This window comes from Bombina bombina, chromosome 7 (genome assembly GCF_027579735.1).
Source record: "Bombina bombina isolate aBomBom1 chromosome 7, aBomBom1.pri, whole genome shotgun sequence".
NCBI lineage: Eukaryota > Metazoa > Chordata > Amphibia > Anura > Bombinatoridae > Bombina > Bombina bombina.
In genome coordinates, this window is record NC_069505.1 from 319,770,728 (window position 1) to 319,794,563 (window position 23,836).

Below are 23,836 nucleotides of genomic sequence, written 5' to 3' on the forward strand. Positions count from 1 at the left end.
TCGGAAGTTTGAATCGAAGCGAAGCTCCGAATTTGACAAATTCGTACAAATTTTGATTCGGAAAGAAACGAAACGCACATGTCTAGTTTACCCTAAATGGGGTGAGATGCCTCTCAAACACTGAGCAAAGGGTCTTTCTTTGCAACAGTTGGGACGAAGGATAGGCTACTGGTGGGAATTGCCTAAAACATCCGTATTAGTTAAAATTTAAATTTATAAATAATTTAGTTTGCATTCTCTTCATGCAAAAACAAATTCATCATGGTTAATGGTGCTCATTAATATGGATGACAATTGTTTTGAAAGAGTGTGGGCTTTAATATATGATTGAGTTTGTTTTTAATTATATTAGTGCTGTTTTTTTTTCTCCAACATTGGTGTGTCCGGTCCACGGCGTCATCCTTACTTGTGGGAATATCTCTTCCCCAACAGGAAATGGCAAAGAGTCCCAGCAAAGCTGGCCATATAGTCCCTCCTAGGCTCCGCCCACCCCAGTCATTCTCTTTGCCGTTGCACAGGCAACATCTCCACGGAGATGGTTAACAGTTTTTTGGTGTTTAAATGTAGTTTTTTATTCTTCTATCAAGTGTTTGTTATTTTAAAATAGTGCTGGTATGTACTATTTACTCTGAAACAGAAAAGGATGAAGATTTCTGTTTGTGAGAGGAAGATGATTTTAGCAGACAGTAACTAAAATCGATTGCTGTTTCCACATAGGACTGTTGAGATGAAGTAACTTCAGTTGGGGGAAACGGTTAGCAGACTTTTCTGCTTAAGGTATGACTAGCCATATTTCTAACAAGACCATGTAATGCTGGAAGGCTGTCATTTCCCCTCATGGGGACCGGTAAGCCATTTTCTTAGTCAAGCAAACAGAATAAAGGGCTTAATATGGGCTATAAAACTGGTAGACACTTTTATGGGCTAAATCGATTGCTTTATTTGGGCATTTTATACATGTTTATGCTGATAATTCACATTTATTAACTTGGGGAACGTTTTTTAACGGCAGGCACTATGTTAGACACCTTTTCCAGTCAGGGAGGGCCTTCCCAGTTGTAGGCTGAGCCTCATGTTCGCGCCATTACTGCGCAGTTGTTTTTTGAGAGCAAGACATGCAGATGCATGTGTGAGGATCTGAAAGTAGCTGGAAAAGTTTCTAGAAGGCGTCACTTGGTATCGTATTCCCCTCTGGGCTTGGTTAGGTCACAGCAAAGGCTATAGCTGGGACTGTATAGGGGTTAAATTTGTAAACGGCTCCGGTTATTTTAAGGGTTAAAGCTCTGAAAATTGGTGTGCAATACTCTTAATGCTTTAAGACACTGTGGTGAAATTTTGGTTATTTTTGAACAATTCCTTCATACTTTTTCACATATTCAGTAATAAAGTGTTTTCTGTTTAAAATTTAAAGAGACAGTAACGGTTTTGTTTTAAAACGTTTTTTTTTTTTATGCTTTATTGACAAGTTTAAGCCTGTTTAACATGTCTGTGCCTTCGTATAAGCTATGTTCTATATGTATGAAAGTCAATGTGTCTCCCCATTTAAATTTGTGTGATAATTGTGCCATAGCGTCCAAACTAAGTAAGGACAGTACTGCCACAGATAATGAAATTGCCCAAGATGATTCCTCAGATGAGGGGAGTAAACATGATACTACATCATCTCCTACTGTGTCTACACCAGTTTTGCCCACGCAGGAGGCCCCTAGTACATCTAGCGCGCCAATGCTTATTACCATGCAACAATTGACAGCTGTAATGGATAACTCCATAGCAAATATTTTATCCAAAATGCCTACATATCAGAGAAAGCGCGATTGCTCTGTTTTAAACACTGAAGAGCAGGAGGGCGCTGATGATAATTGTTCTGTCATACCCTCACACCAATCTGAAGTGGCCATGAGGGAGGTTTTGTCAGATGGGGAAATTTCAGATTCAGGAAAAATTTCTCAACAAGCTGAACCTGATGTTGTGACATTTAAATTTAAATTAGAACATCTCCGCGCACTGCTTAAGGAGGTGTTATCTACTCTGGATGATTGTGACAACTTGGTCATTCCAGAGAAATTATGCAAGATGGACAAGTTCCTAGAGGTTCCGGTGCACCCCAACGCTTTTCCTATACCCAAGCGGGTGGCGGACATAGTGAATAAGGAGTGGGAAAAGCCCGGCATACCTTTTGTTCCCCCCCCTATATTTAAGATATTATTTCCTATGGTCGACCCCAGAAAGGACTTATGGCAGACAGTCCCTAAGGTCGAGGGGGCAGTTTCTACTCTAAACAAGCGCACTACTATTCCTATCGAGGATAGTTGTGCTTTCAAAGATCCTATGGATAAAAAATTGGAGGGTTTGCTTAAAAAGATTTTTGTACAGCAAGGTTACCTTCTACAACCCATTTCGTGCATTGTTCCTGTCACTACAGCAGCGTGGTTCTGGTTCGAGGAACTAGAAAAGTCGCTCAGTAGAGAGACTCCATATGAGGAGGTTATTGACAGAGTTCACGCACTTAAGTTGGCTAACTCTTTTATTTTAGATGCCGCTTTGCAATTAGCTAGATTAGCGGCGAAAAATTCACGGTTTGCAATCGTGGCGCGCAGGGCGCTTTGGCTAAAGTCTTGGTCAGCGGATGTGTCATCCAAGACAAAATTACTTAACATCCCTTTCAAAGGTAAAACTCTATTTGGACCAGAATTGAAAGAGATTATCTCAGACATCACTGGGGGAAAGGGCCACGCCCTTCCACAAGATAGGCCTTTCAAGGCCAAGAATAAGTCTAATTTTCGTTCCTTTCGCAATTTCAGGAACGGACCGGCCTCTAATTCTGCATCCTCTAAGCAAGAGGGTAATGCCTCACAACCCAAACCAGCCTGGAAACCGATGCAAGGCTGGAACAAGGGTAAGCAGGCCAAGAAGCCTGCTGCTGCTAACAAAACAGCATGAAGGAGTAGCCCCCGATCCGGGACCGGATCTAGTAGGGGGCAGACTCTCTCTCTTTGCTCAGGCTTGGGCAAGAGATGTTCAGGATCCCTGGGCACTAGAAATAGTTTCTCAGGGTTATCTTCTGGAATTCAGGGAACTACCCCCAAGGGGAAGGTTCCACATGTCTCACTTATCCTTAAACCAAATAAAGAGACAGGCGTTCTTACATTGTGTAGAAGACCTGTTAAAGATGAGAGTGATACACCCAGTTCCAATAAAGGAACAAGGAATGAGATTTTATTCAAATCTGTTTGTAGTTCCCAAAAAAGAGGGAACTTTCAGACCAATTTTGGATTTGAAGATCCTAAACAAATTTCTCAGGGTACCATCGTTCAAGATGGAAACCATTCGAACGATTCTACCCACTATCCAGGAAGGTCAATTTATGACTACCGTGGATCTAAAGGATGCGTACCTACATATTCCTATCCACAAAGAACATCATCAGTTCCTAAGGTTCGCCTTTCTGGACAAACATTACCAGTTTGTGGCCCTCCCATTCGGGTTCGCCACTGCTCCAAGGATTTTCACAAAGGTACTAGGGTCCCTTCTAGCGGTTCTAAGACCGAGGGGCATTGCAGTAGTACCTTACTTGGACGACATTCTAATACAAGCGTCGTCCCTGTCAAAAGCAAAGGCTCATACAGACATCGTTCTGGCCTTTCTCAGATCACACGGATGGAAGGTGAACATAGAAAAAAGTTCTCTGTCTCCGTCAACAAGAGTTCCCTTCTTGAGAACAATAATAGATTCCTTAGAAATGGGGTTTTTTTCTGACAGAGGTCAGAAAGTCAAAACTTCTAAGCACTTGTCAAGTTCTTCATTCTGTTCCACGTCCTTCCATAGCGCAGTGCATGGAAGTAGTAGGGTTGATGGTTGTAGCAATGGACATAGTTCCTTTTGCACGAATTCATCTAAGACCATTACAACTGTGCATGCTCAAACAGTGGAATGGGGACTATACAGACTTGTCTCCAATGATTCAAGTAGATCAGAAGACCAGAGATTCACTCCGTTGGTGGCTGACCCTGGACCATCTATCCCAGGGAATGAGCTTCCGCAGACCAGAGTGGGTCATTGTCACGACCGACGCCAGTCTAGTGGGCTGGGGCGCGGTCTGGGAATCCCTGAAAGCTCAGGGACTATGGTCTCGGGAAGAGTCTCTTCTCCCGATAAACATTCTGGAACTAAGAGCGATCTTCAATGCTCTCAGGGCTTGGCCTCAGCTTGCAAAGGCCAGATTAATAAGATTCCAATCAGACAACATGACGACCGTTGCGTATATCAATCATCAGGGGGGAACAAGGAGTTCCCTGGCGATGAAAGAAGTGACCAAAATAATTCAATGGGCGGAGGATCACTCCTGCCACCTATCTGCGATCCACATCCCAGGTGTGGAAAACTGGGAAGCGGATTATCTGAGTCGTCAGACATTCCATCCGGGGGAGTGGGAACTCCACCCGGAGATCTTTGCCCAACTAACTCAATTATGGGGCATTCCAGACATGGATCTGATGGCGTCTCGTCAGAACTTCAAGGTTCCTTGCTACGGGTCCAGATCCAGGGATCCCAAGGCGACTCTAGTAGATGCACTAGTAGCGCCTTGGACCTTCAACCTAGCTTATGTATTTCCACTGTTTCCTCTCATTCCCAGGCTGGTAGCCAGGATCAAACAGGAGAGGGCCTCGGTGATCTTGATAGCTCCTGCGTGGCCACGCAGGACTTGGTATGCAGACCTGGTGAATATGTCATCGGTTCCACCATGGAAGCTACCTTTGAGACAGGACCTTCTTGTTCAGGGTCCATTCGAACATCCAAATCTGGTCTCCCTCCAGCTGACGGCTTGGAGATTGAACGCTTGATTCTATCAAAGCGTGGGTTTTCAGATTCTGTGATAGATACTCTGGTTCAGGCCAGAAAACCGGTAACTAGAAAGATTTACCATAAAATATGGAAAAGATATATCTGTTGGTGTGAATCCAAAGGATTCCCATGGAATAAGATAAAGATTCCTAAGATTCTCTCCTTTCTACAAGAAGGTTTGGAGAAAGGATTATCTGCAAGTTCTCTAAAGGGACAGATCTCTGCTTTATCTGTCTTACTACACAAAAGACTGGCAGCTGTGCCAGATGTTCAAGCATTTGTTCAGGCTCTGGTTAGGATCAAGCCTGTTTACAGACCTTTGACTCCTCCCTGGAGTCTAAATCTAGTTCTTTCAGTTCTTCAAGGGGTTCCGTTTGAACCTTTACATTCCATAGATATTAAGTTACTATCTTGGAAAGTTTTGTTTTTGGTTGCTATTTCTTCTGCTAGAAGAGTTTCAGAGTTATCTGCTCTGCAGTGTTCTCCGCCCTATCTGGTGTTCCATGCAGATAAGGTGGTTTTGCGTACTAAGCCTGGTTTTCTTCCAAAGGTTGTTTCTAACAAGAATATTAACCAGGAGATAGTTGTACCTTCTTTATGTCCGAATCCAGTTTCAAAGAAGGAACGTTTGTTACACAATTTGGACGTAGTCCGTGCTCTAAAATTCTATTTAGAGGCTACAAAAGATTTCAGACAAACATCTTCTTTGTTTGTTGTCTATTCTGGTAAAAGGAGAGGTCAAAAAGCGACTTCTACCTCTCTTTCCTTTTGGCTTAAAAGCATCATCCGATTGGCTTATGAGACTGCCGGACGGCAGCCTCCTGAAAGAATCACAGCTCACTCCACTAGGGCTGTGGCTTCCACATGGGCCTTCAAGAACGAGGCTTCTGTTGACCAGATATGTAAGGCAGCGACTTGGTCTTCACTGCACACTTTTGCCAAATTTTACAAATTTGATACTTTTGCTTCTTCGGAGGCTATTTTTGGGAGAAAGGTTTTGCAAGCCGTGGTGCCTTCCGTTTAGGTAACCTGATTTGCTCCCTCCCTTCATCCGTGTCCTAAAGCTTTGGTATTGGTTCCCACAAGTAAGGATGACGCCTAGGACCGGGCACACCAATGTTGGAGAAAACAGAATTTATGCTTACCTGATAAATTACTTTCTCCAACGGTGTGTCCGGTCCACGGCCCGCCCTGGTTTTATAATCAGGTCTGATGAATTATTTTCTCTAACTACAGTCACCACGGTACCATATGGTTTCTCCTATATTTTTCCTCCTGTCCGTCGGTCGAAGCCTAGGAGGGACTATATGGCCAGCTTTGCTGGGACTCTTTGCCATTTCCTGTTGGGGAAGAGATATTCCCACAAGTAAGGATGACGCCGTGGACCGGACACACCGTTGGAGAAAGTAATTTATCAGGTAAGCATAAATTCTGTTTTTTTTTTTTACTCAAAATGCTCATTTAAGATGATAGCTTCAAAATATAAGACAACTGCAATATGACTTAAAATGTGTTTTTCAGGTGGCTGACTGCGTTTGCTTGATGGCCCTAGACAAACCAGAAGCAGTGCCTGTAGACACCCATGTCTGGCAAATAGCAAAGAGGGACTACCTGCCCCAGCTAGGGCAGGGCAAGAAAAGCCTGACTGATCGAGTATACAAGGAGATAGGTATGGACTTAGACATTTTTACTTAGAAAGGGACAGTCAAGTCCAAAAGAAACTTTCATGATTCAGATAAGACATGTAATTTTAAACAAGTTTCCAATTTACTTTTATCACCAATTTTGCTTTGTTCTCTTGGTATTCTTAGTTGAAAGCTAAACGTAGGTAGACGCATATGCTAATTTCTTAGACCTAATCTGAATGCATTTTGACAGTTTTTCACCAGTAGAGGGCGTTAGTTCATGTGTGTTATATAGATAACATTGAGCTCACACATGTGAAAAGTCTGTCAAAAGAACTGAAATAAGGGGGCAGTCTGCTGAGGCTTAGATACAAGGTAATTACAGAGGTAAAACGTGTATTATTATAACTGTGTTTTCTGTGCAAAAATGAGGAATTGGTAATAAAGGGATTATCTATCTTTTTAAACAACAAAAATTCTGGTGTTGACTTTCCCTTTAAAATACCCATTATGCCACATAAGTGACCTTCATGCTCACAATTCTAGTAAATTATGTGGTGTGTTCTTGGTTCACAACTTTTTTAAAAAAAAATTAAAACCTTGTGCTCTTTGCAGGAGATTATTTTCGTGTTTTGTGGGGACCTTATGCTGGATGGGCACAAACAGTAAGTTGACAATAAAACAAATATTTTCTTTTCAAATACTGTAGAAGTTGAGTTCTCAAAGAGTTCAGCTGCAGGTTAGCACGATTTGTGGTCATTTTTTAAGGTCATCTTGAGAATTTAGGGAAGTTTTAAGAAAATGATTCTAGTAAGAAATGTGTGCTGTAAAAAATGTAATATGATTTACTTTAGTATTTGAACAAGCATACTAATGTTATATTTTGTGAGGCAGAGTGACAGCTATAAAGTATTTTATAGGCATAACTGTCTTACAAAGGGTGTCCTCTTTATTAGAATCATGTTGCTTTTTTCTGGGGGTACCGTGTTAGTGTGTTTCAAGTCACTGGTCAAACGTTATGCCAATTATTGAACTACTAATAGTTTTACTTAAGTAATGTATACACATACATACATGTACAAAAATAAATATTTAGGCGCACTACAATATGTATATAGAAACAAAGAAACATAGACTTTGACGGCATATAAGAGGCCCAGCAAGTCTGTCAGGTATTTCCTAAAAGTATAAACTAATATAGTTCGTAGGACAGCCTTTTGCTTGTCCCAGGTATTCTTACAGTCACCCACAGTGTTTGTCATTACCACCACCCCCTGTGGAAGTGTATTCCATGAATCAATCACCCATTCTGTAAAGAATTGCTTCAACAAATTACTCCTGAAAATACTATCTTTCAGCTTGATCATGACCCCTTGTTCTTGAATGTTTCTTTTTATGAAAAATACTCACAGCCTCTGCTTTACTATGCCCTTAATATACTTGAAAGTTGCTATCATATCACCTCTTTCCCTTCTCTCCTCTAAGCTATACATATTTAGGTAATTGAGTCTCTCCTGGTACGTTTTATATAGTATGAACAAATTAAAGTTGTCAAACCTCCAGCTTAAAAGGACTTTAACTGATTCTGACAAAGCACATGAATTAAAGTAACTTTCTCTTGTTAAGTGTATCCAGTCCACGGATCATCCATTACTTGTGGGATATTCTCCTTCCCAACAGTAAGTTGCAAGAGGATCACCCACAGCAGAGCTGCTATATAGCTCCTCCCCTCTTTGCCATATCCAGTCATTCTCTTGCAACTCTCAACAAAGATGGACGTAGTAAGAGGAGAGTGGTGTATTATAGTTAGTTTTTTAACTTCAATCAAAAGTTTGTTATTTTTAAATGGTACCGGAGTGTACTGTTTCATCTCAGGCAGCATTAGAAGAAGAATCTGCCTGTGATTTCTATGATCTTAGCAGAAGTAACTAAGATCCACTGCCGTTCTCACATATTCTGAGGAGTGAGGTAACTTCAGAGGGGGAATGGCGTGCAGGTTTTCATGCAATAAGGTATGTGCAGTTAACATATTTCTAGGGATGGAATTTGCTAGAAAAATGCTGCTGATACCGGATTAATGTAAGTTAAGCCTTAAATGCATTGATAGCGACTGGTATCAGGCTTATTAACAGAGATACATACTCTTATAAAAGTGTAATATAAAACGTTTGCTGGCATGTTAATCGTTTTTATATATGTTTGGTGACAAAACTTATTGGGGCCTAGTTTTTTTCCACATGGCTGGCTTGATTTTTGCCTAGAAACAGTTTCCTGAGGCTTTCCACTGTTGTAATATGAGTGGGAGGGGACTTTTTTAGTGCTTTTCTGTGCAGCTAAAAATACTGACAGAGACATTCAGCTTCCCTCTGCATGATACAGGACATCTCTGAAGGGCTCAAAAGGCTTCAAAGTCGTGTTTGAGGAGGGTAACAACCACAGTAGACTGTGGCAGTTGTTGTGACTGTGTTTAAAAAACGTTTTTGTCATTTATTATTCTGTTTTTGTTATTAAGGGGTTAATCATCCATTTGCAAGTGGGTGCAATGCTCTGCTGACTTGTTACATACACTGTAAAAATTTTGTTAGTGTAACTGCCTTTTTTCACTGTTATTTCAAATTTTGTCAAAATTTGTTTCTCTTAAAGGCACAGTAACGTTTTTTATATTGCTTGTTAACTTGCTTTAAAGTGTTTTCCAAGCTTGCTAGTCTCATTGCTAGTCTGTACAAACATGTCTGAAACAGAGGATACTTGTTCATTATGTTTAAAAGCCATGGTGGAGCCCCATAGGAGAATGTGTACTAAATGTATTGATTTTACTTTAAACAGTAAAGATCAGTCTTTATCTATAAAAGAATTGTCACCAGAGGGGTCTGTCGAGGGGGAAGTTATGCCGACTAACTCTCCCCACGTGTCGGACCCTTCGCCTCCCGCTCAAGGGACGCACGCTAATATGGCGCCAAGTACATCAGGGACGCCCATAGCGATTACTTTGCAGGACATGGCTGCAATCATGAATAATACCCTGTCAGAGGTATTATCCAGATTGCCTGAATTGAGAGGCAAGCGCGATAGCTCTGGGGTTAGACGAGATACAGAGCGCGTAGATGCTGTAAGAGCCATGTCTGATACTGCGTCACAATATGCAGAACCTGAGGACGGAGAGCTTCAGTCTGTGGGTGACGTCTCTGAATCTGGGAGACCTGATTCAGAGATTTCTAATTTTAAATTTAAGCTTGAGAACCTCCGTGTATTGCTTGGGGAGGTATTAGCTGCTCTGAATGACTGTGACACAATTGCAGTGCCAGAGAAATTGTGTAGGCTGGGTAAATACTATGCAGTGCCGGTGAGTACTGATGTTTTTCCAATACCTAAAAGGCTTACAGAAATTATTAGTAAGGAGTGGGATAGGCCTGGTGTGCCCTTTTCCCCACCTCCTATATTTAGAAAAATGTTTCCAATAGATGCCACTACACGGGACTTATGGCAGACTGTCCCTAAGGTGGAGGGAGCAGTTTCTACTTTAGCAAAGCGTACCACTATCCCGGTTGAGGACAGTTGTGCTTTTTCAGATCCAATGGATAAAAAATTGGAGGGTTACCTTAAGAAAATGTTTATTCAACAAGGTTTTATTTTACAGCCCCTTGCATGCATTGCGCCTGTCACTGCTGCGGCGGCATTCTGGTTTGAGGCCCTGGAAGAGGCCATCCATACAGCTCCATTGACTGAAATTGTTGACAAGCTTAGAACTCTTAAGCTAGCTAACTCATTTGTTTCTGATGCCATTGTTCATTTGACTAAACTAACGGCTAAGAATTCCGGATTCGCCATCCAGGCGCGTAGGGCACTATGGCTCAAATCCTTTTCAGCTGATGTGACTTCAAAGTCTAAATTACTCAACATTCCTTTCAAGGGGCAGACCTTATTCGGGCCTGGTTTGAAAGAAATTATTGCAGACATTACTGGAGGTAAGGGTCATACCCTTCCTCAGGACAGGGCCAAATCAAAGGCCAACAGTCTAATTTCTCCAACATTGGTGTGTCCGGTCCACGGCGTCATCCATAACTTGTGGGAATATTCTCTTCCCCAACAGGAAATGGCAAAGAGCACAGCAAAAGCTGTCCATATAGTCCCTCCTAGGCTCCGCCCACCCCAGTCATTCTCTTTGCCGTTGCACAGGCAACATCTCCACGGAGATGGTGAAGAGTATGTGGTGATTAGTGTGGTGAAAATTTGGTTAAATTTGAACAATTCCTTCATAGTTTTTCACATATTCAGTAATAAAGTGTGCACTGTTTAAAATTTAAAGAGACAGTAACGGTTTTGTTTAAAAACGTTTTTTGTACTTTATTGACAAGTTTAAGCCTGTTTAACATGTCTGTGCCTTCAGATAAGCTATGTTCTGTATTTATGGAAGCCAATGTGTCTCCCCCTTCAAAATTGTGTGATAATTGTGCCATAGCGTCCAAACAAAGTAAGGACAGTACTGCCACAGATAGTAAAGTTGCCCAAGATGATTCATCAGATGAAGGGAGTAGACATAGTTCTACATCATCTCCTTCTGTGTCTACACCAGTTTTGCCCACGCAGGAGGCTCCTAGTACTTCTAATGCTTATTACTATGCAACAATTGACGGCAGTAATGGATAACTCCATAGCAAATATTTTATCCAAAATGCCTGCATATCAGAGAAAGCGCTATTGCTCTGTTTTAAACACTGTAGAGCAGGAGGGCGCTGATGATAATTGCTCTGTCATACCCTCACACCAATCTGAAGGGGCCGTGAGGGAGGTTTTGTCAGATGGGGAAATTTCAGATTCAGGTAGAATTTATCAACAGGCAGAACCTGATGTTGTGACATTTAAATTTAAATTATAGCATCTCCGCGCACTGCTTAAGGAGGTGCTATCTACTCTGGATGATTGTGACAACCTGGTCATTCCAGAAAAATTGTGCAAGATGGACAAGTTCCTAGAGGTTCCGGTGCACCCCAACGCTTTTCCTATACCCAAGCGGGTGGCGGACATAGTGAATAAGGAGTGGGAGAAGCCCGGCATACCTTTTGTTCCCCCTCCTATATTTAAGAAATTATTTCCTATGGTCGACCCCAGAAAGGACTTATGGCAGACAGTCCCTAAGGTCGAGGGGGCAGTTTCTACACTAGCCAAGCGCACTACTATTCCTATCGAGGATAATTGTGCTTTCAAAGATCCTATGGATAAAAAATTGGAGGGTTTGCTTAAAAAGATATTTGTACAGCAAGGTTACCTCCTGCAACCTATTTCGTGCATTATTCCTGTCACTACAGCAGCGTGGTTCTGGTTCGAGGAACTAGAAAAGTCGCTCAGTAGAGAGACTCCGTATGAGGAGGTTATGGACAGAATTCACGCACTTAAGTTAGCTAATTCCTTTATTTTAGATGCCGCTTTGCAGTAAGCTAGATTAGCGGCGAAAAATTCAGGGTTTGCAATTGTGGCGCGCAGAGCGCTCTGGCTAAAGTCTTGGTCAGCGGATGTATCTTCCAAGACAAAATTGCTTAATATCCCTTTCAAGGGTAAAACCCTTTTTGGGCCAGAATTGAAAGAGATTATCTCAGACATCACTGGGGGTAAGGGCCACGCCCTTCCACAAGATAGGCCTTTCAAGGCCAAGAATAAGTCTAATTTTCGTTCCTTTCGCAATTTCAGGAACGGACCGGCCTCCAACTCTGCAGCCTCTAGACAAGAGGGTAATGCTTCGCAAACCAAACCAGCTTGGAAACCAATGCAAGGCTGGAACAAGGGTAAGCAGGCCAAGAAACCTGCTGCTGCTAACAAGACAGCATGAAGGAGTAGCCCCCGATCCGGGACCGGATCTAGTAGGGGGCAGACTCTCTCTCTTCGCTCAGGCTTGGGCAAGAGATGTTCAGGATCCCTGGGCACTAGAAATAGTTTCTCAGGGTTATCTTCTGGAATTCAAGGAACTACCCCCAAGGGGAAGGTTCCACATGTCTCACTTATCCTCAAACCAAATAAAGAGACAGGCATTGTGTAGAAGACCTGTTAAAAATGGGAGTGATACACCCAGTTCCAACCGTGGAACAAGGAATGGGGTTTTACTCAAATCTGTTTGTGGTTCCCAAAAAAGAGGGAACTTTCAGACCAATTCTAGATTTAAAGTTCCTAAACAAATTTCTCAGAGTGCCATCGTTCAAAATGGAAACCATTCAAATGATTTTACCTACAATCCAGGAGGGTCAATTTATGACTATCGTGGATCTAAAGGATGCGTAGCTACATATTCCTATCCACAAAGATCATCATCAGTTCCTAAGGTTCGCCTTTCTGGACAAACATTACCAGTTTGTGGCTCTCCCATTCGGGCTAGCCACTGCTCCAAGGATTTTCACAAAGGTACTCGGGTCCCTTCTAGCGGTTCTAAGACCAAGGGGCATTGCAGTGGCACCTTACTTGGACGACATTCTGATACAAGCGTTGTCTCTTTCGAAGGCAAAGGCTCACACAGACATCGTTCTGGCCTTTCTCAGATCTCACGGATGGAAAGTGAACATAGAAAAAAGTTCCCTGTCTCCGTCTACAAGAGTTCCTTTCTTGGGGACAATAATAGATTCTTTAGAAATGAAGATTTTCCTGACAGATGTCAGAAAGTCGAAACTTCTAAACGCTTGTCAAGTTCTTCACTCTGTTCCACGACCTTCCATAGCTCAGTGCATGGAAGTAGTAGGGTTGATGGTTGCAGCAATGGACATAGTTCCTTTTGCGCAAATTCATCTAAGACCATTACAACTGTGCATGCTGAAACAGTGGAATGGGGACTATACAGATTTGTCTCCAATGATTCAAGTAGATCAGAAGACCAGAGACTCACTCCGTTGGTGGCTAGCCCAGGATCACCTGTCCCAGGGTATGAGCTTCCGCAGACCAGAGTGGGTCATCGTCACGACCGACGCCAGTCTAGCGGGCTGGGGCGCGGTCTGGGACTCCCTGAAAGCTCAGGTTCTATGGTCTCGGGAAGAGTCTCTTCTCCCGATAAACATTCTGGAACTGAGAGCGATATTCAATACTCTCAGGGCTTGGCCTCAACTAGCAAAGGCCAGATTCATAAGATTCCAATCAGACAACATGACGACTGTTGCTTACATCAACCATCAGGGGGGAACAAGGAGTTCCCTGGCGATTAGAGAAGTGACCAAAATCATAAAATGGGCGGAGGATCACTCCTGCCACCTATCTGCGATCCACATCCCAGGAGTGGAAAACTGGGAGGCGGATTATCTGAGTCGTCAGACATTCCATCTGGGGGAGTGGGAACTCCACCCGGAGATATTTGCCCAGTTGACTCAATTATGGGGCATTCCAGACATGGATCTGATGGCGTCTCGTCAGAACTTCAAGGTTCCTTGCTACGGGTCCAGATCCAGGGATCCCAAGGCGAATCTAGTGGATGCATTAGTAGCGCCTTGGACCTTCAACCTAGCTTATGTGTTTCCACCGTTTCCTCTCATTCCCAGGCTGGTAGCCAGGATCAAGCAGGAGAGGGCCTCAGTGATCTTGATAGCTCCTGTGTGGCCACGCAGGACTTGGTATGCAGACCTGGTGAATATGTCATCGGCTCCACCATGGAAGCAACCTTTGAGACAGGATCTTCTAGTACAGGGTCCATTCGCACATCCAAATCTAGTTTCCCTCCAGCTAACGGCTTGGAAATTGAACGCTTGATTTTATCTAAGCGTGGGTTTTCGGATTCTGTAATAGATACTCTGGTACAAGCCAGAAAACCTAGAAAAATTTACCATAAAATATGGAAAAGATATATCTGTTGGTGTGAATCCAAGGGATTCTCATGGAGTAAGATCAAAATTCCTAGGATCCTTTCCTTTCTCCAAGAAGGTTTGGATAAAGGATTATCAGCGAGTTCTCTAAAGCAGTGGTTCTCAACCTAAGTGACCTCAAGGCCCGGTAAGTTTTAACCGGACCTGTGCAAGGCCCGGTAAGCATTGGGAGTGGGTGTATATATATTATATATGTATGTATATATATATATATATATATATGTATATATATTTATGAGTTATAAAATTAACCCACTGTAAACTATATTTCTCCAACATAGGTGTGTCCGGTCCACGGCGTCATCCTTACTTGTGGGATATTCTCTTCCCCAACAGGAAATGGCAAAGAGCCCAGCAAAGCTGGTCACATGATCCCTCCTAGGCTCCGCCTACCCCAGTCATTCTCTTTGCCGTTGTACAGGCAACATCTCCACGGAGATGGCTTAGAGTTTTTTAGTGTTTAACTGTAGTTTTTATTATTCAATCAAGAGTTTGTTATTTTGAAATAGTGCTGGTATGTACTATTTACTCAGAAACAGAAAAGAGATGAAGATTTCTGTTTGTATGAGGAAAATGATTTTAGCAACCGTAACTAAAATCCATGGCTGTTCCACACAGGACTGTTGAGAGCAATTAACTTCAGTTGGGGGAACAGTGTGCAGTCTCTTGCTGCTTGAGGTATGACACATTCTAACAAGACGATGTAATGCTGGAAGCTGTCATTTTCCCTATGGGATCCGGTAAGCCATGTTTATTACGATCATAAATAAGGGCTTCACAAGGGCTTATTAAGACTGTAGACTGTTTCTGGGCTAAATCGATTCATTATTAACATATATTTAGCCTTGAGGAATCATTTTATCTGGGTATTTTGATATAATAATATCGGCAGGCACTGTATTAGACACCTTATTCCTTAGGGGCTTTCCCAAAGCTTAAGCAGAGCCTCATTTTCGCGCCGGTGTGGCGCACTTGTTTTTGAGAGGCATGGCATGCAGTCGCATGTGAGAGGAGCTCTGATACTTAGAAAAGACTTTCTGAAGGCGTCATTTGGTATCGTATTCCCCTTTGGGCTTGGTTGGGTCTCAGCAAAGCAGATACCAGGGACTGTAAAGGGGTTAAAGTTTAAAACGTCTCCGGTTCCGTTATTTTAAGGGTTAAAGCTTCCAAATTTGGTGTGCAATACTTTTAAGGCTTTAAGACACTGTGGTGAAAATTTGGTGAATTTTGAACAATTCCTTCATGTTTTTTCGCAATTGCAGTAATAAAGTGTGTTCAGTTTAAAATTTAAAGTGACAGTAACGGTTTTATTTTAAAACGTTTTTGTACTTTGTTATCAAGTTTATGCCTGTTTAACATGTCTGAACTACCAGATAGACTGTGTTCTGAATGTGGGGAAGCCAGAATTCCTATTCATTTAAATAAATGTGATTTATGTGATAATGACAATGATGCCCAAGATGATTCCTCAAGTGAGGGGAGTAAGCATGGTACTGCATCATTCCCTCCTTCGTCTACACGAGTCTTGCCCACTCAGGAGGCCCCTAGTACATCTAGCGCGCCAATACTCCTTACTATGCAACAATTAACGGCTGTAATGGATAATTCTGTCAAAAACATTTTAGCCAAAATGAACCCTTGTCAGCGTAAGCGTGGCTGCTCTGTTTTAGATACTGAAGAGCATGACGACGCTGATATTAATATCTCTGAAGGGCCCCTAACCCAGTCTGATGGGGCCAGGGAGGTTTTGTCTGAGGGAGAAATTACTGATTCAGGGAACATTTCTCAACAGGCTGAACCTGATGTGATTGCATTTAAATTTAAGTTGGAACATCTCCGCATTCTGCTTAAGGAGGTATTATCCACTCTGGATGATTGTGAAAAGTTGGTCATCCCAGAGAAACTATGTAAAATGGACAAGTTCCTAGAGGTGCCGGGGCTCCCAGAAGCTTTTCCTATACCCAAGCGGGTGGCGGACATTGTTAATAAAGAATGGGAAAGGCCCGGTATTCCTTTCGTCCCTCCCCCCATATTTAAAAAATTGTTTCCTATGGTCGACCCCAGAAAGGACTTATGGCAGACAGTCCCCAAGGTCGAGGGAGCGGTTTCCACTTTAAACAAGCGCACCACTATACCCATAGAGGATAGTTGTGCTTTCAAAGATCCTATGGATAAAAAATTAGAAGGTTTGCTTAAAAAGATGTTTGTTCAGCAGGGTTACCTTCTACAACCAATTTCATGCATTGTCCCTGTCGCTACAGCCGCATGTTTCTGGTTCGATGAGCTGATAAAGACGCTCGATAGTGATTCTCCTCCTTATGAGGAGATTATGGACAGAATCAATGCTCTCAAATTGGCTAATTCTTTCACCCTAGACGCCACTTTGCAATTGGCTAGGTTAGCGGCTAAGAATTCTGGGTTTGCTATTGTGGCGCGCAGAGCGCTTTGGTTGAAATCTTGGTCGGCTGATGCGTCTTCCAAGAACAAGCTACTAAACATTCCTTTCAAGGGGAAAACGCTGTTTGGCCCTGACTTGAAAGAGATTATCTCTGATATCACTGGGGGTAAGGGCCACGCCCTTCCTCAGGATCGGCCTTTCAAGGCAAAAAATAGACCTAATTTTCGTCCCTTTCGTAAAAACGGACCAGCCCAAAGTGCTACGTCCTCTAAGCAAGAGGGTAATACTTCTCAAGCCAAGCCAGCTTGGAGACCAATGCAAGGCTGGAACAAGGGAAAGCAGGCCAAGAAACCTGCCACTGCTACCAAGACAGCATGAAATGTTGGCCCCCGATCCGGGACCGGATCTGGTGGGGGGCAGACTCTCTCTCTTCGCTCAGGCTTGGGCAAGAGATGTTCTGGATCCTTGGGCGCTAGAAATAGTCTCCCAAGGTTATCTTCTGGAATTCAAGGGACTTCCCCCAAGGGGGAGGTTCCACAGGTCTCAGTTGTCTTCAGACCACATAAAAAGACAGGCGTTCTTACATTGTGTAGAAGACCTGTTAAAAATGGGAGTGATTCATCCTGTTCCATTAAGAGAACAAGGGATGGGGTTCTACTCCAATCTGTTCATAGTTCCCAAAAAAGAGGGAACGTTCAGACCAATCTTAGATCTCAAGATCTTAAACAAGTTTCTCAAGGTTCCATCGTTCAAGATGGAAACCATTCGAACTATTCTTCCTTCCATCCAGGAAGGTCAATTCATGACCACGGTGGATTTAAAGGATGCGTATCTACATATTCCTATCCACAAGGAACATCATCGGTTCCTAAGGTTCGCATTCCTGGACAAACATTACCAGTTCGTGGCGCTTCCTTTCGGATTAGCCACTGCTCCAAGGATTTTCACAAAGGTACTAGGGTCCCTTCTAGCTGTGCTACGACCAAGGGGCGTTGCGGTAGTACCTTACTTGGACGACATTCTGATTCAAGCGTCGTCCCTTCCTCAAGCAAAGGCTCACACGGACATCGTCCTGGCCTTTCTCAGATCTCACGGATGGAAAGTGAACGTGGAAAAGAGTTCTCTATCCCCGTCAACAAGGGTTCCCTTCTTGGGAACAATTATAGACTCCTTAGAAATGAGGATTTTTCTGACAGAGGTCAGAAAAACAAAACTTCTAGACTCTTGTCGGATACTTCATTCCGTTCCTCTTCCTTCCATAGCTCAGTGCATGGAAGTGATCGGGTTGATGGTAGCGGCAATGGACATAGTTCCTTTTGCGCGCATTCATCTAAGACCATTACAACTGTGCATGCTCAGTCAGTGGAATGGGGACTATACAGACTTGTCTCCGAAGATACAAGTAAATCAGAGGACCAGAGACTCACTCCGTTGGTGGCTGTCCCTGGACAACCTGTCACAAGGGATGACATTCCGCAGACCAGAGTGGGTCATTGTCACGACCGACGCCAGTCTGATGGGCTGGGGCGCGGTCTGGGGATCCCTGAAAGCTCAGGGTCTTTGGTCTCGGGAAGAATCTCTTCTACCGATAAATATTCTGGAACTGAGAGCGATATTCAATGCTCTCAAGGCTTGGCCTCAGCTAGCGAGGACCAAGTTCATACGGTTTCAATCAGACAACATGACAACTGTTGCGTACATCAACCATCAGGGGGGAACAAGGAGTTCCCTAGCGATGGAAGAAGTGACCAAAATCATTCTATGGGCGGAGTCTCACTCCTGCCACCTGTCGGCTATCCACATCCCAGGAGTGGAAAATTGGGAAGCGGATTTTCTGAGTCGTCAGACATTGCATCCGGGGGAGTGGGAACTCCATCCGGAAATCTTTGCCCAAGTCACTCACCTGTGGGGCATTCCAGACATGGATCTGATGGCCTCTCGTCAGAACTTCAAAGTTCCTTGCTACGGGGCCAGATCCAGGGATCCCAAGGCGGCTCTAGTGGATGCACTAGTAGCACCTTGGACCTTCAAACTAGCTTATGTGTTCCCGCCATTTCCTCTCATCCCCAGGCTGGTAGCCAGGATCAATCAGGAGAGGGCGTCGGTGATCTTGATAGCTCCTGCGTGGCCACGCAGGACTTGGTATGCAGATCTGGTGAATATGTCATCGGCTCCACCTTGGAAGCTACCTTTGAGACGAGACCTTCTTGTTCAGGGTCCGTTCGAACATCCGAATCTGGTTTCACTCCAGCTGACTGCTTGGAGATTGAACGCTTGATCTTATCGAAGCGAGGATTCTCAGATTCTGTTATCGATACTCTTGTTCAGGCCAGAAAGCCTGTAACTAGAAAGATTTACCACAAAATTTGGAAAAAATATATCTGTTGGTGTGAATCTAAAGGATTCCCTTGGGACAAGGTTAAGATTCCTAGGATTCTATCCTTCCTTCAAGAAGGATTGGAAAAAGGATTATCTGCAAGTTCCCTGAAGGGACAGATTTCTGCCTTGTCGGTGTTACTTCACAAAAAGCTGGCAGCTGTGCCAGATGTTCAAGCCTTTGTTCAGGCTCTGGTTAGAATCAAGCCTGTTTACAAACCTTTGACTCCTCCTTGGAGTCTCAATTTAGTTCTTTCAGTTCTTCAGGGGGTTCCGTTTGAACCCTTACATTCCGTTGATATTAAGTTATTATCTTGGAAAGTTTTGTTTTTAGTTGCAATTTCTTCTGCTAGAAGAGTTTCAGAATTATCTGCTCTGCAGTGTTCTCCTCCTTATCTGGTGTTCCATGCAGATAAGGTGGTTTTACGTACTAAACCTGGTTTTCTTCCAAAAGTTGTTTCTAACAAAAACATTAACCAGGAGATTATCGTACCTTCTCTGTGTCCGAAACCAGTTTCAAAGAAGGAACGTTTGTTGCACAATTTGGATGTTGTTCGCGCTCTAAAATTCTATTTAGATGCTACAAAGGATTTTAGACAAACATCTTCCTTGTTTGTTGTTTATTCAGGTAAAAGGAGAGGTCAAAAAGCAACTTCTACCTCTCTCTCTTTTTGGATTAAAAGCATCATCAGATTGGCTTACGTGACTGCCGGACGGCAGCCTCCCGAAAGAATCACAGCTCATTCCACTAGGGCTGTGGCTTCCACATGGGCCTTCAAGAACGAGGCTTCTGTTGATCAGATATGTAGGGCAGCGACTTGGTCTTCACTGCACACTTTTACCAAATTTTACAAGTTTGATACTTTTGCTTCTTCTGAGGCTATTTTTGGGAGAAAGGTTTTGCAAGCCGTGGTGCCTTCCATTTAGGTGACCTGATTTGCTCCCTCCCTTCATCCGTGTCCTAAAGCTTTGGTATTGGTTCCCACAAGTAAGGATGACGCCGTGGACCGGACACACCTATGTTGGAGAAAACAGAATTTATGTTTACCTGATAAATTACTTTCTCCAACGGTGTGTCCGGTCCACGGCCCGCCCTGGTTTTTTAATCAGGTCTGATAATTTATTTTCTTTAACTACAGTCACCACGGTACCATATGGTTTCTCCTATGCAAATATTCCTCCTTAACGTCGGTCGAATGACTGGGGTAGGCGGAGCCTAGGAGGGATCATGTGACCAGCTTTGCTGGGCTCTTTGCCATTTCCTGTTGGGGAAGAGAATATCCCACAAGTAAGGATGACGCCGTGGACCGGACACACCGTTGGAGAAAGTAATTTATCAGGTAAACATAAATTCTGTTATACATATATATATTGCATATGGATCCCACTGACACCACTGAATTATCATATAATTATAATATATATATATATACATACACAGCACACATACACATTAGTGTCAGTACACACAGTTTACACATACACATTGGTGTCAATGGGATCTATATATATATTTACACATACACATTGGTGTCCAGTGAGCGCCCTAAATATACACATTAGTGTCAGTGGCTGTAATTATATGTCATTGGTGTCAGTGGACTTCCTTACCTGTGAGCCAATGCTTCATGCTCTGCACGTCGCTATTCACAGTCTCTGCACGCCGCTACTCACAGTGCGCCGCTACCCGCTCACACTGCGCAAACAGACATGTGCAGTGGCACTCTAACAGGCCCGTCCGACATTTCGGAGATGTGTAAAGGCGGGCCTGTCAGAGCGAGTGTCTGGAGGTTATGTTGGGTCGCGGCCCACCAGCAGGGCCGTCGCGGCCCAGTAGTGGGTCACGGCCCGGCTGTTGAGAAACACTGCTCTAAAGGGACAGATTTCTGCTTTATCTGTCTTGTTACACAAACGACTGGCAGCTGTGCCTGATGTTCAAGCTTTTGTTCAGGCTTTGGTCAGGATCAAGCCTGTTTACAGACCTTTGACTCCTCCCTGGAGTCTGAATTTAGTTCTTTCAGTTCTTCAAGGGGTTCCGTTTGAACCTCTACATTCCATAGATATCAAGATGTTATCTTGGAAAGTTCTGTTTTTGGTTGCTATTTCTTCTGCTAGAAGAGTTTCTGAGTTATCTGCTTTGCAGTGTAATCCGCCCTATCTGGTGTTCCATTCAGATAAGGTTGTTTTACGTACTAAACCTGGTTTCCTTCCAAAGGTTGTTTCCAACAAGAATATTAACCAGGAAATAGTTGTGCCTTCTTTGTGTCCGAATCCAGTTTCAAAGAAGGAACGTTTGTTACACAATTTAGATGTAGTTCGTGCTTTAAAGTTCTATTTAGAAGCAACAAAGGATTTCAGACAAACGTCTTCTCTGTTTGTCGTTTATTCTGGCAAGAGGAGAGGTCAAAAAGCTACTGCTACCTCTCTTTCCTTTTGGCTGAAAAGCATCATCCGGACAGCAGCCTCCTGAACGCATCACAGCTCACTCTACTAGGGCTGTGGCTTCCACATGGGCCTTCAAGAACGAGGCTTCTGTTGATCAGATATGTAAGGCAGCGACTTGGGCTTCCCTGCACACTTTTGCCAAATTCTACAGATTTGATACTTTTGCTTCTTTGGAGGCTATTTTTGGGAGAAAGGTTTTGCAAGCCGTGGTGCCTTCTGTTTAGGTAACCTGATTGGCTCCCTCCCTTCATCCGTGTCCTAAAGCTTTGGTATTGGTTCCCACAAGTTATGGATGACGCTGTGGAACGGACACACCAATGTTGGAGAAAACAGAATTTATGCTTACCTGATAAATTACTTTCTCCAACGGTGTGTTCGGTCCACGGCCCGCCCTGGTTTTTTAATCAGGTTTGTTGATTTCTTTCTTTAACTACAGTCACCATGGCACCTTATAGTTTCTCCTATTTTTTCTCCTGTCCGTCGGTCGAATGACTGGGGTGGGCGGAGCCTAGGAGGGACTATATGGACAGCTTTTGCTGTGCTCTTTGCCATTTCCTGTTGGGGAAGAGAATATTCCCACAAGTTATGGATGACGCCGTGGACCGGACACACCGTTGGAGAAAGTAATTTATCAGGTAAGCATAAATTCTGTTTTTCGTGCCTTTCGAAATTTCAAGGCAGGTGCAGCATCAACTTCCTCTGCTTCAAAACAAGAGGGAACTTTTGCTCAATCCAAGCAGGCCTGGAAACCTAACCAGTCCTGGAACAAGGGCAAGCAGGCCAGAAAGCCTGCTGCTGCCTCTAAGACAGCATGAAGGAGCGGCCCCCTATCCGACAACGGATCTAGTAGGGGGCAGACTCTCTCTCTTCGCCCAGGCGTGGCCAAGAGATGTTCAGGATCCCTGGGCGTTGGAGATCATATCTCAGGGATATCTTCTGGACTTCAAAGCTTCTCCTCCACAAGGGAGATTTCACCTTTCAAGATTATCTGCAAACCAGATAAAGAGGCATTCCTAAGCTGCGTACAAGATCTCCTTGTAATGGGAGTGATCCATCCAGTTCCGCGGACAGAACAAGGACAGGGGTTTTATTCAAATCTGTTTGTGGTTCCCAAAAAAAGAGGGAACCTTCAGACCAATTTTGGATTTAAAGATCCTAAACAAATTCCTCAGAGTTCCGTCATTCAAGATGGAAACTATTCGAACCATTTTACCCATGATCCAAGAGGGTCAGTACATGACCACAGTGGACTTAAAGGATGCCTACCTTCACATTCCAATTCACAAGAATCATCATCAGTTCCTGAGGTTTGCCTTTCTAGACAGGCATTACCAATTTGTAGCTCTTCCATTCGGGTTGGATACAGCCCCAAGAATTTTTACAAAGGTTCTGGGCTCACTTCTGGCGGTCCTAAGACCGCGAGGCATAGCGGTGGCTCCTTACCTGGACGACATCCTGATACAGGAGTCAAGCTTTCAAATTGCCAAATCTCATACAGAGATAGTTCTGGCATTCCTGAGGTCGCATGGGTGGAAAGTGAACGAAGAAAAGAGTTCTCTATCTCCTCTCACAAGGGTTTCCTTCCTAGGGACTCTAATAGATTCTGTAGAAATGAAAATTTACCTGACGGAGTCCAGGTTATCAAAACTTCTAAATGCTTGCCGTGTTCTTCACTCCATTCCGCGCCCCACGGTGGCTCAGTGCATGGAAGTAATCGGCTTAATGGTAGTGGCGATGGACATAGTGCCATTCGCGCGCCTGCATCTCAGACCGCTGCAATTATGCATGCTCAGTCAGTGGAATGGGGATTACACAGATTTGTCCCCTCTACTAAATCTGGATCAGGAAACCAGAGATTCTCTTCTCTGGTGGTTATCTCGGGCCCATCTGTCCAAGGGTATGACCTTTCGCAGACCAGATTGGACAATTGTAACAACAGATGCCAGCCTTCTAGGTTGGGGTGCAGTCTGGAACTCCCTGAAGGCTCAGGGTTCATGGACTCAGGAGGAGAAACTCCTCCCAATAAATATTCTGGAGTTAAGAGCAATATTCAATGCTCTTCTGGCTTGGCCTCAGCTAGCAACACTGAGGTTCATCAGATTTCAGTCGGACAACATCACGACTGTGGCTTACATCAACCATCAAGGGGGAACCAGGAGTTCCCTAGCGATGTCAGAAGTCTCCAAGATAATTCGCTGGGCAGAGACTCACTCTTGCCACCTGTCAGCGATCCATATCCCAGGTTTAGAGAACTGGGAGGCGGATTTTCTAAGTCGTCAGACTTTTCATCCGGGGGAATGGGAACTCCATCCGGAGGT

The 23,836-nt window shown here is 43.7% G+C and overlaps 1 protein-coding gene across 4 annotated transcripts in view; it reads left to right on the forward strand.

The window, feature by feature from the left end:
• The window catches only part of OGG1 (8-oxoguanine DNA glycosylase), a 95,004-nt gene that overhangs the window by 66,903 nt on the left and 4,265 nt on the right, over positions 1-23,836 (forward strand). For 3 of the 4 annotated variants that reach the window (XM_053720975.1, XM_053720976.1, XM_053720977.1), the window contains 2 exons: positions 6,367-6,514; positions 7,086-7,135. In XM_053720975.1, coding sequence (XP_053576950.1) covers positions 6,367-6,514; positions 7,086-7,135 — 198 coding nt within the window. The remainder of the gene's footprint in view (positions 1-6,366; positions 6,515-7,085; positions 7,136-23,836) is intronic. The other variant, XM_053720978.1, reaches the window with a different exon arrangement.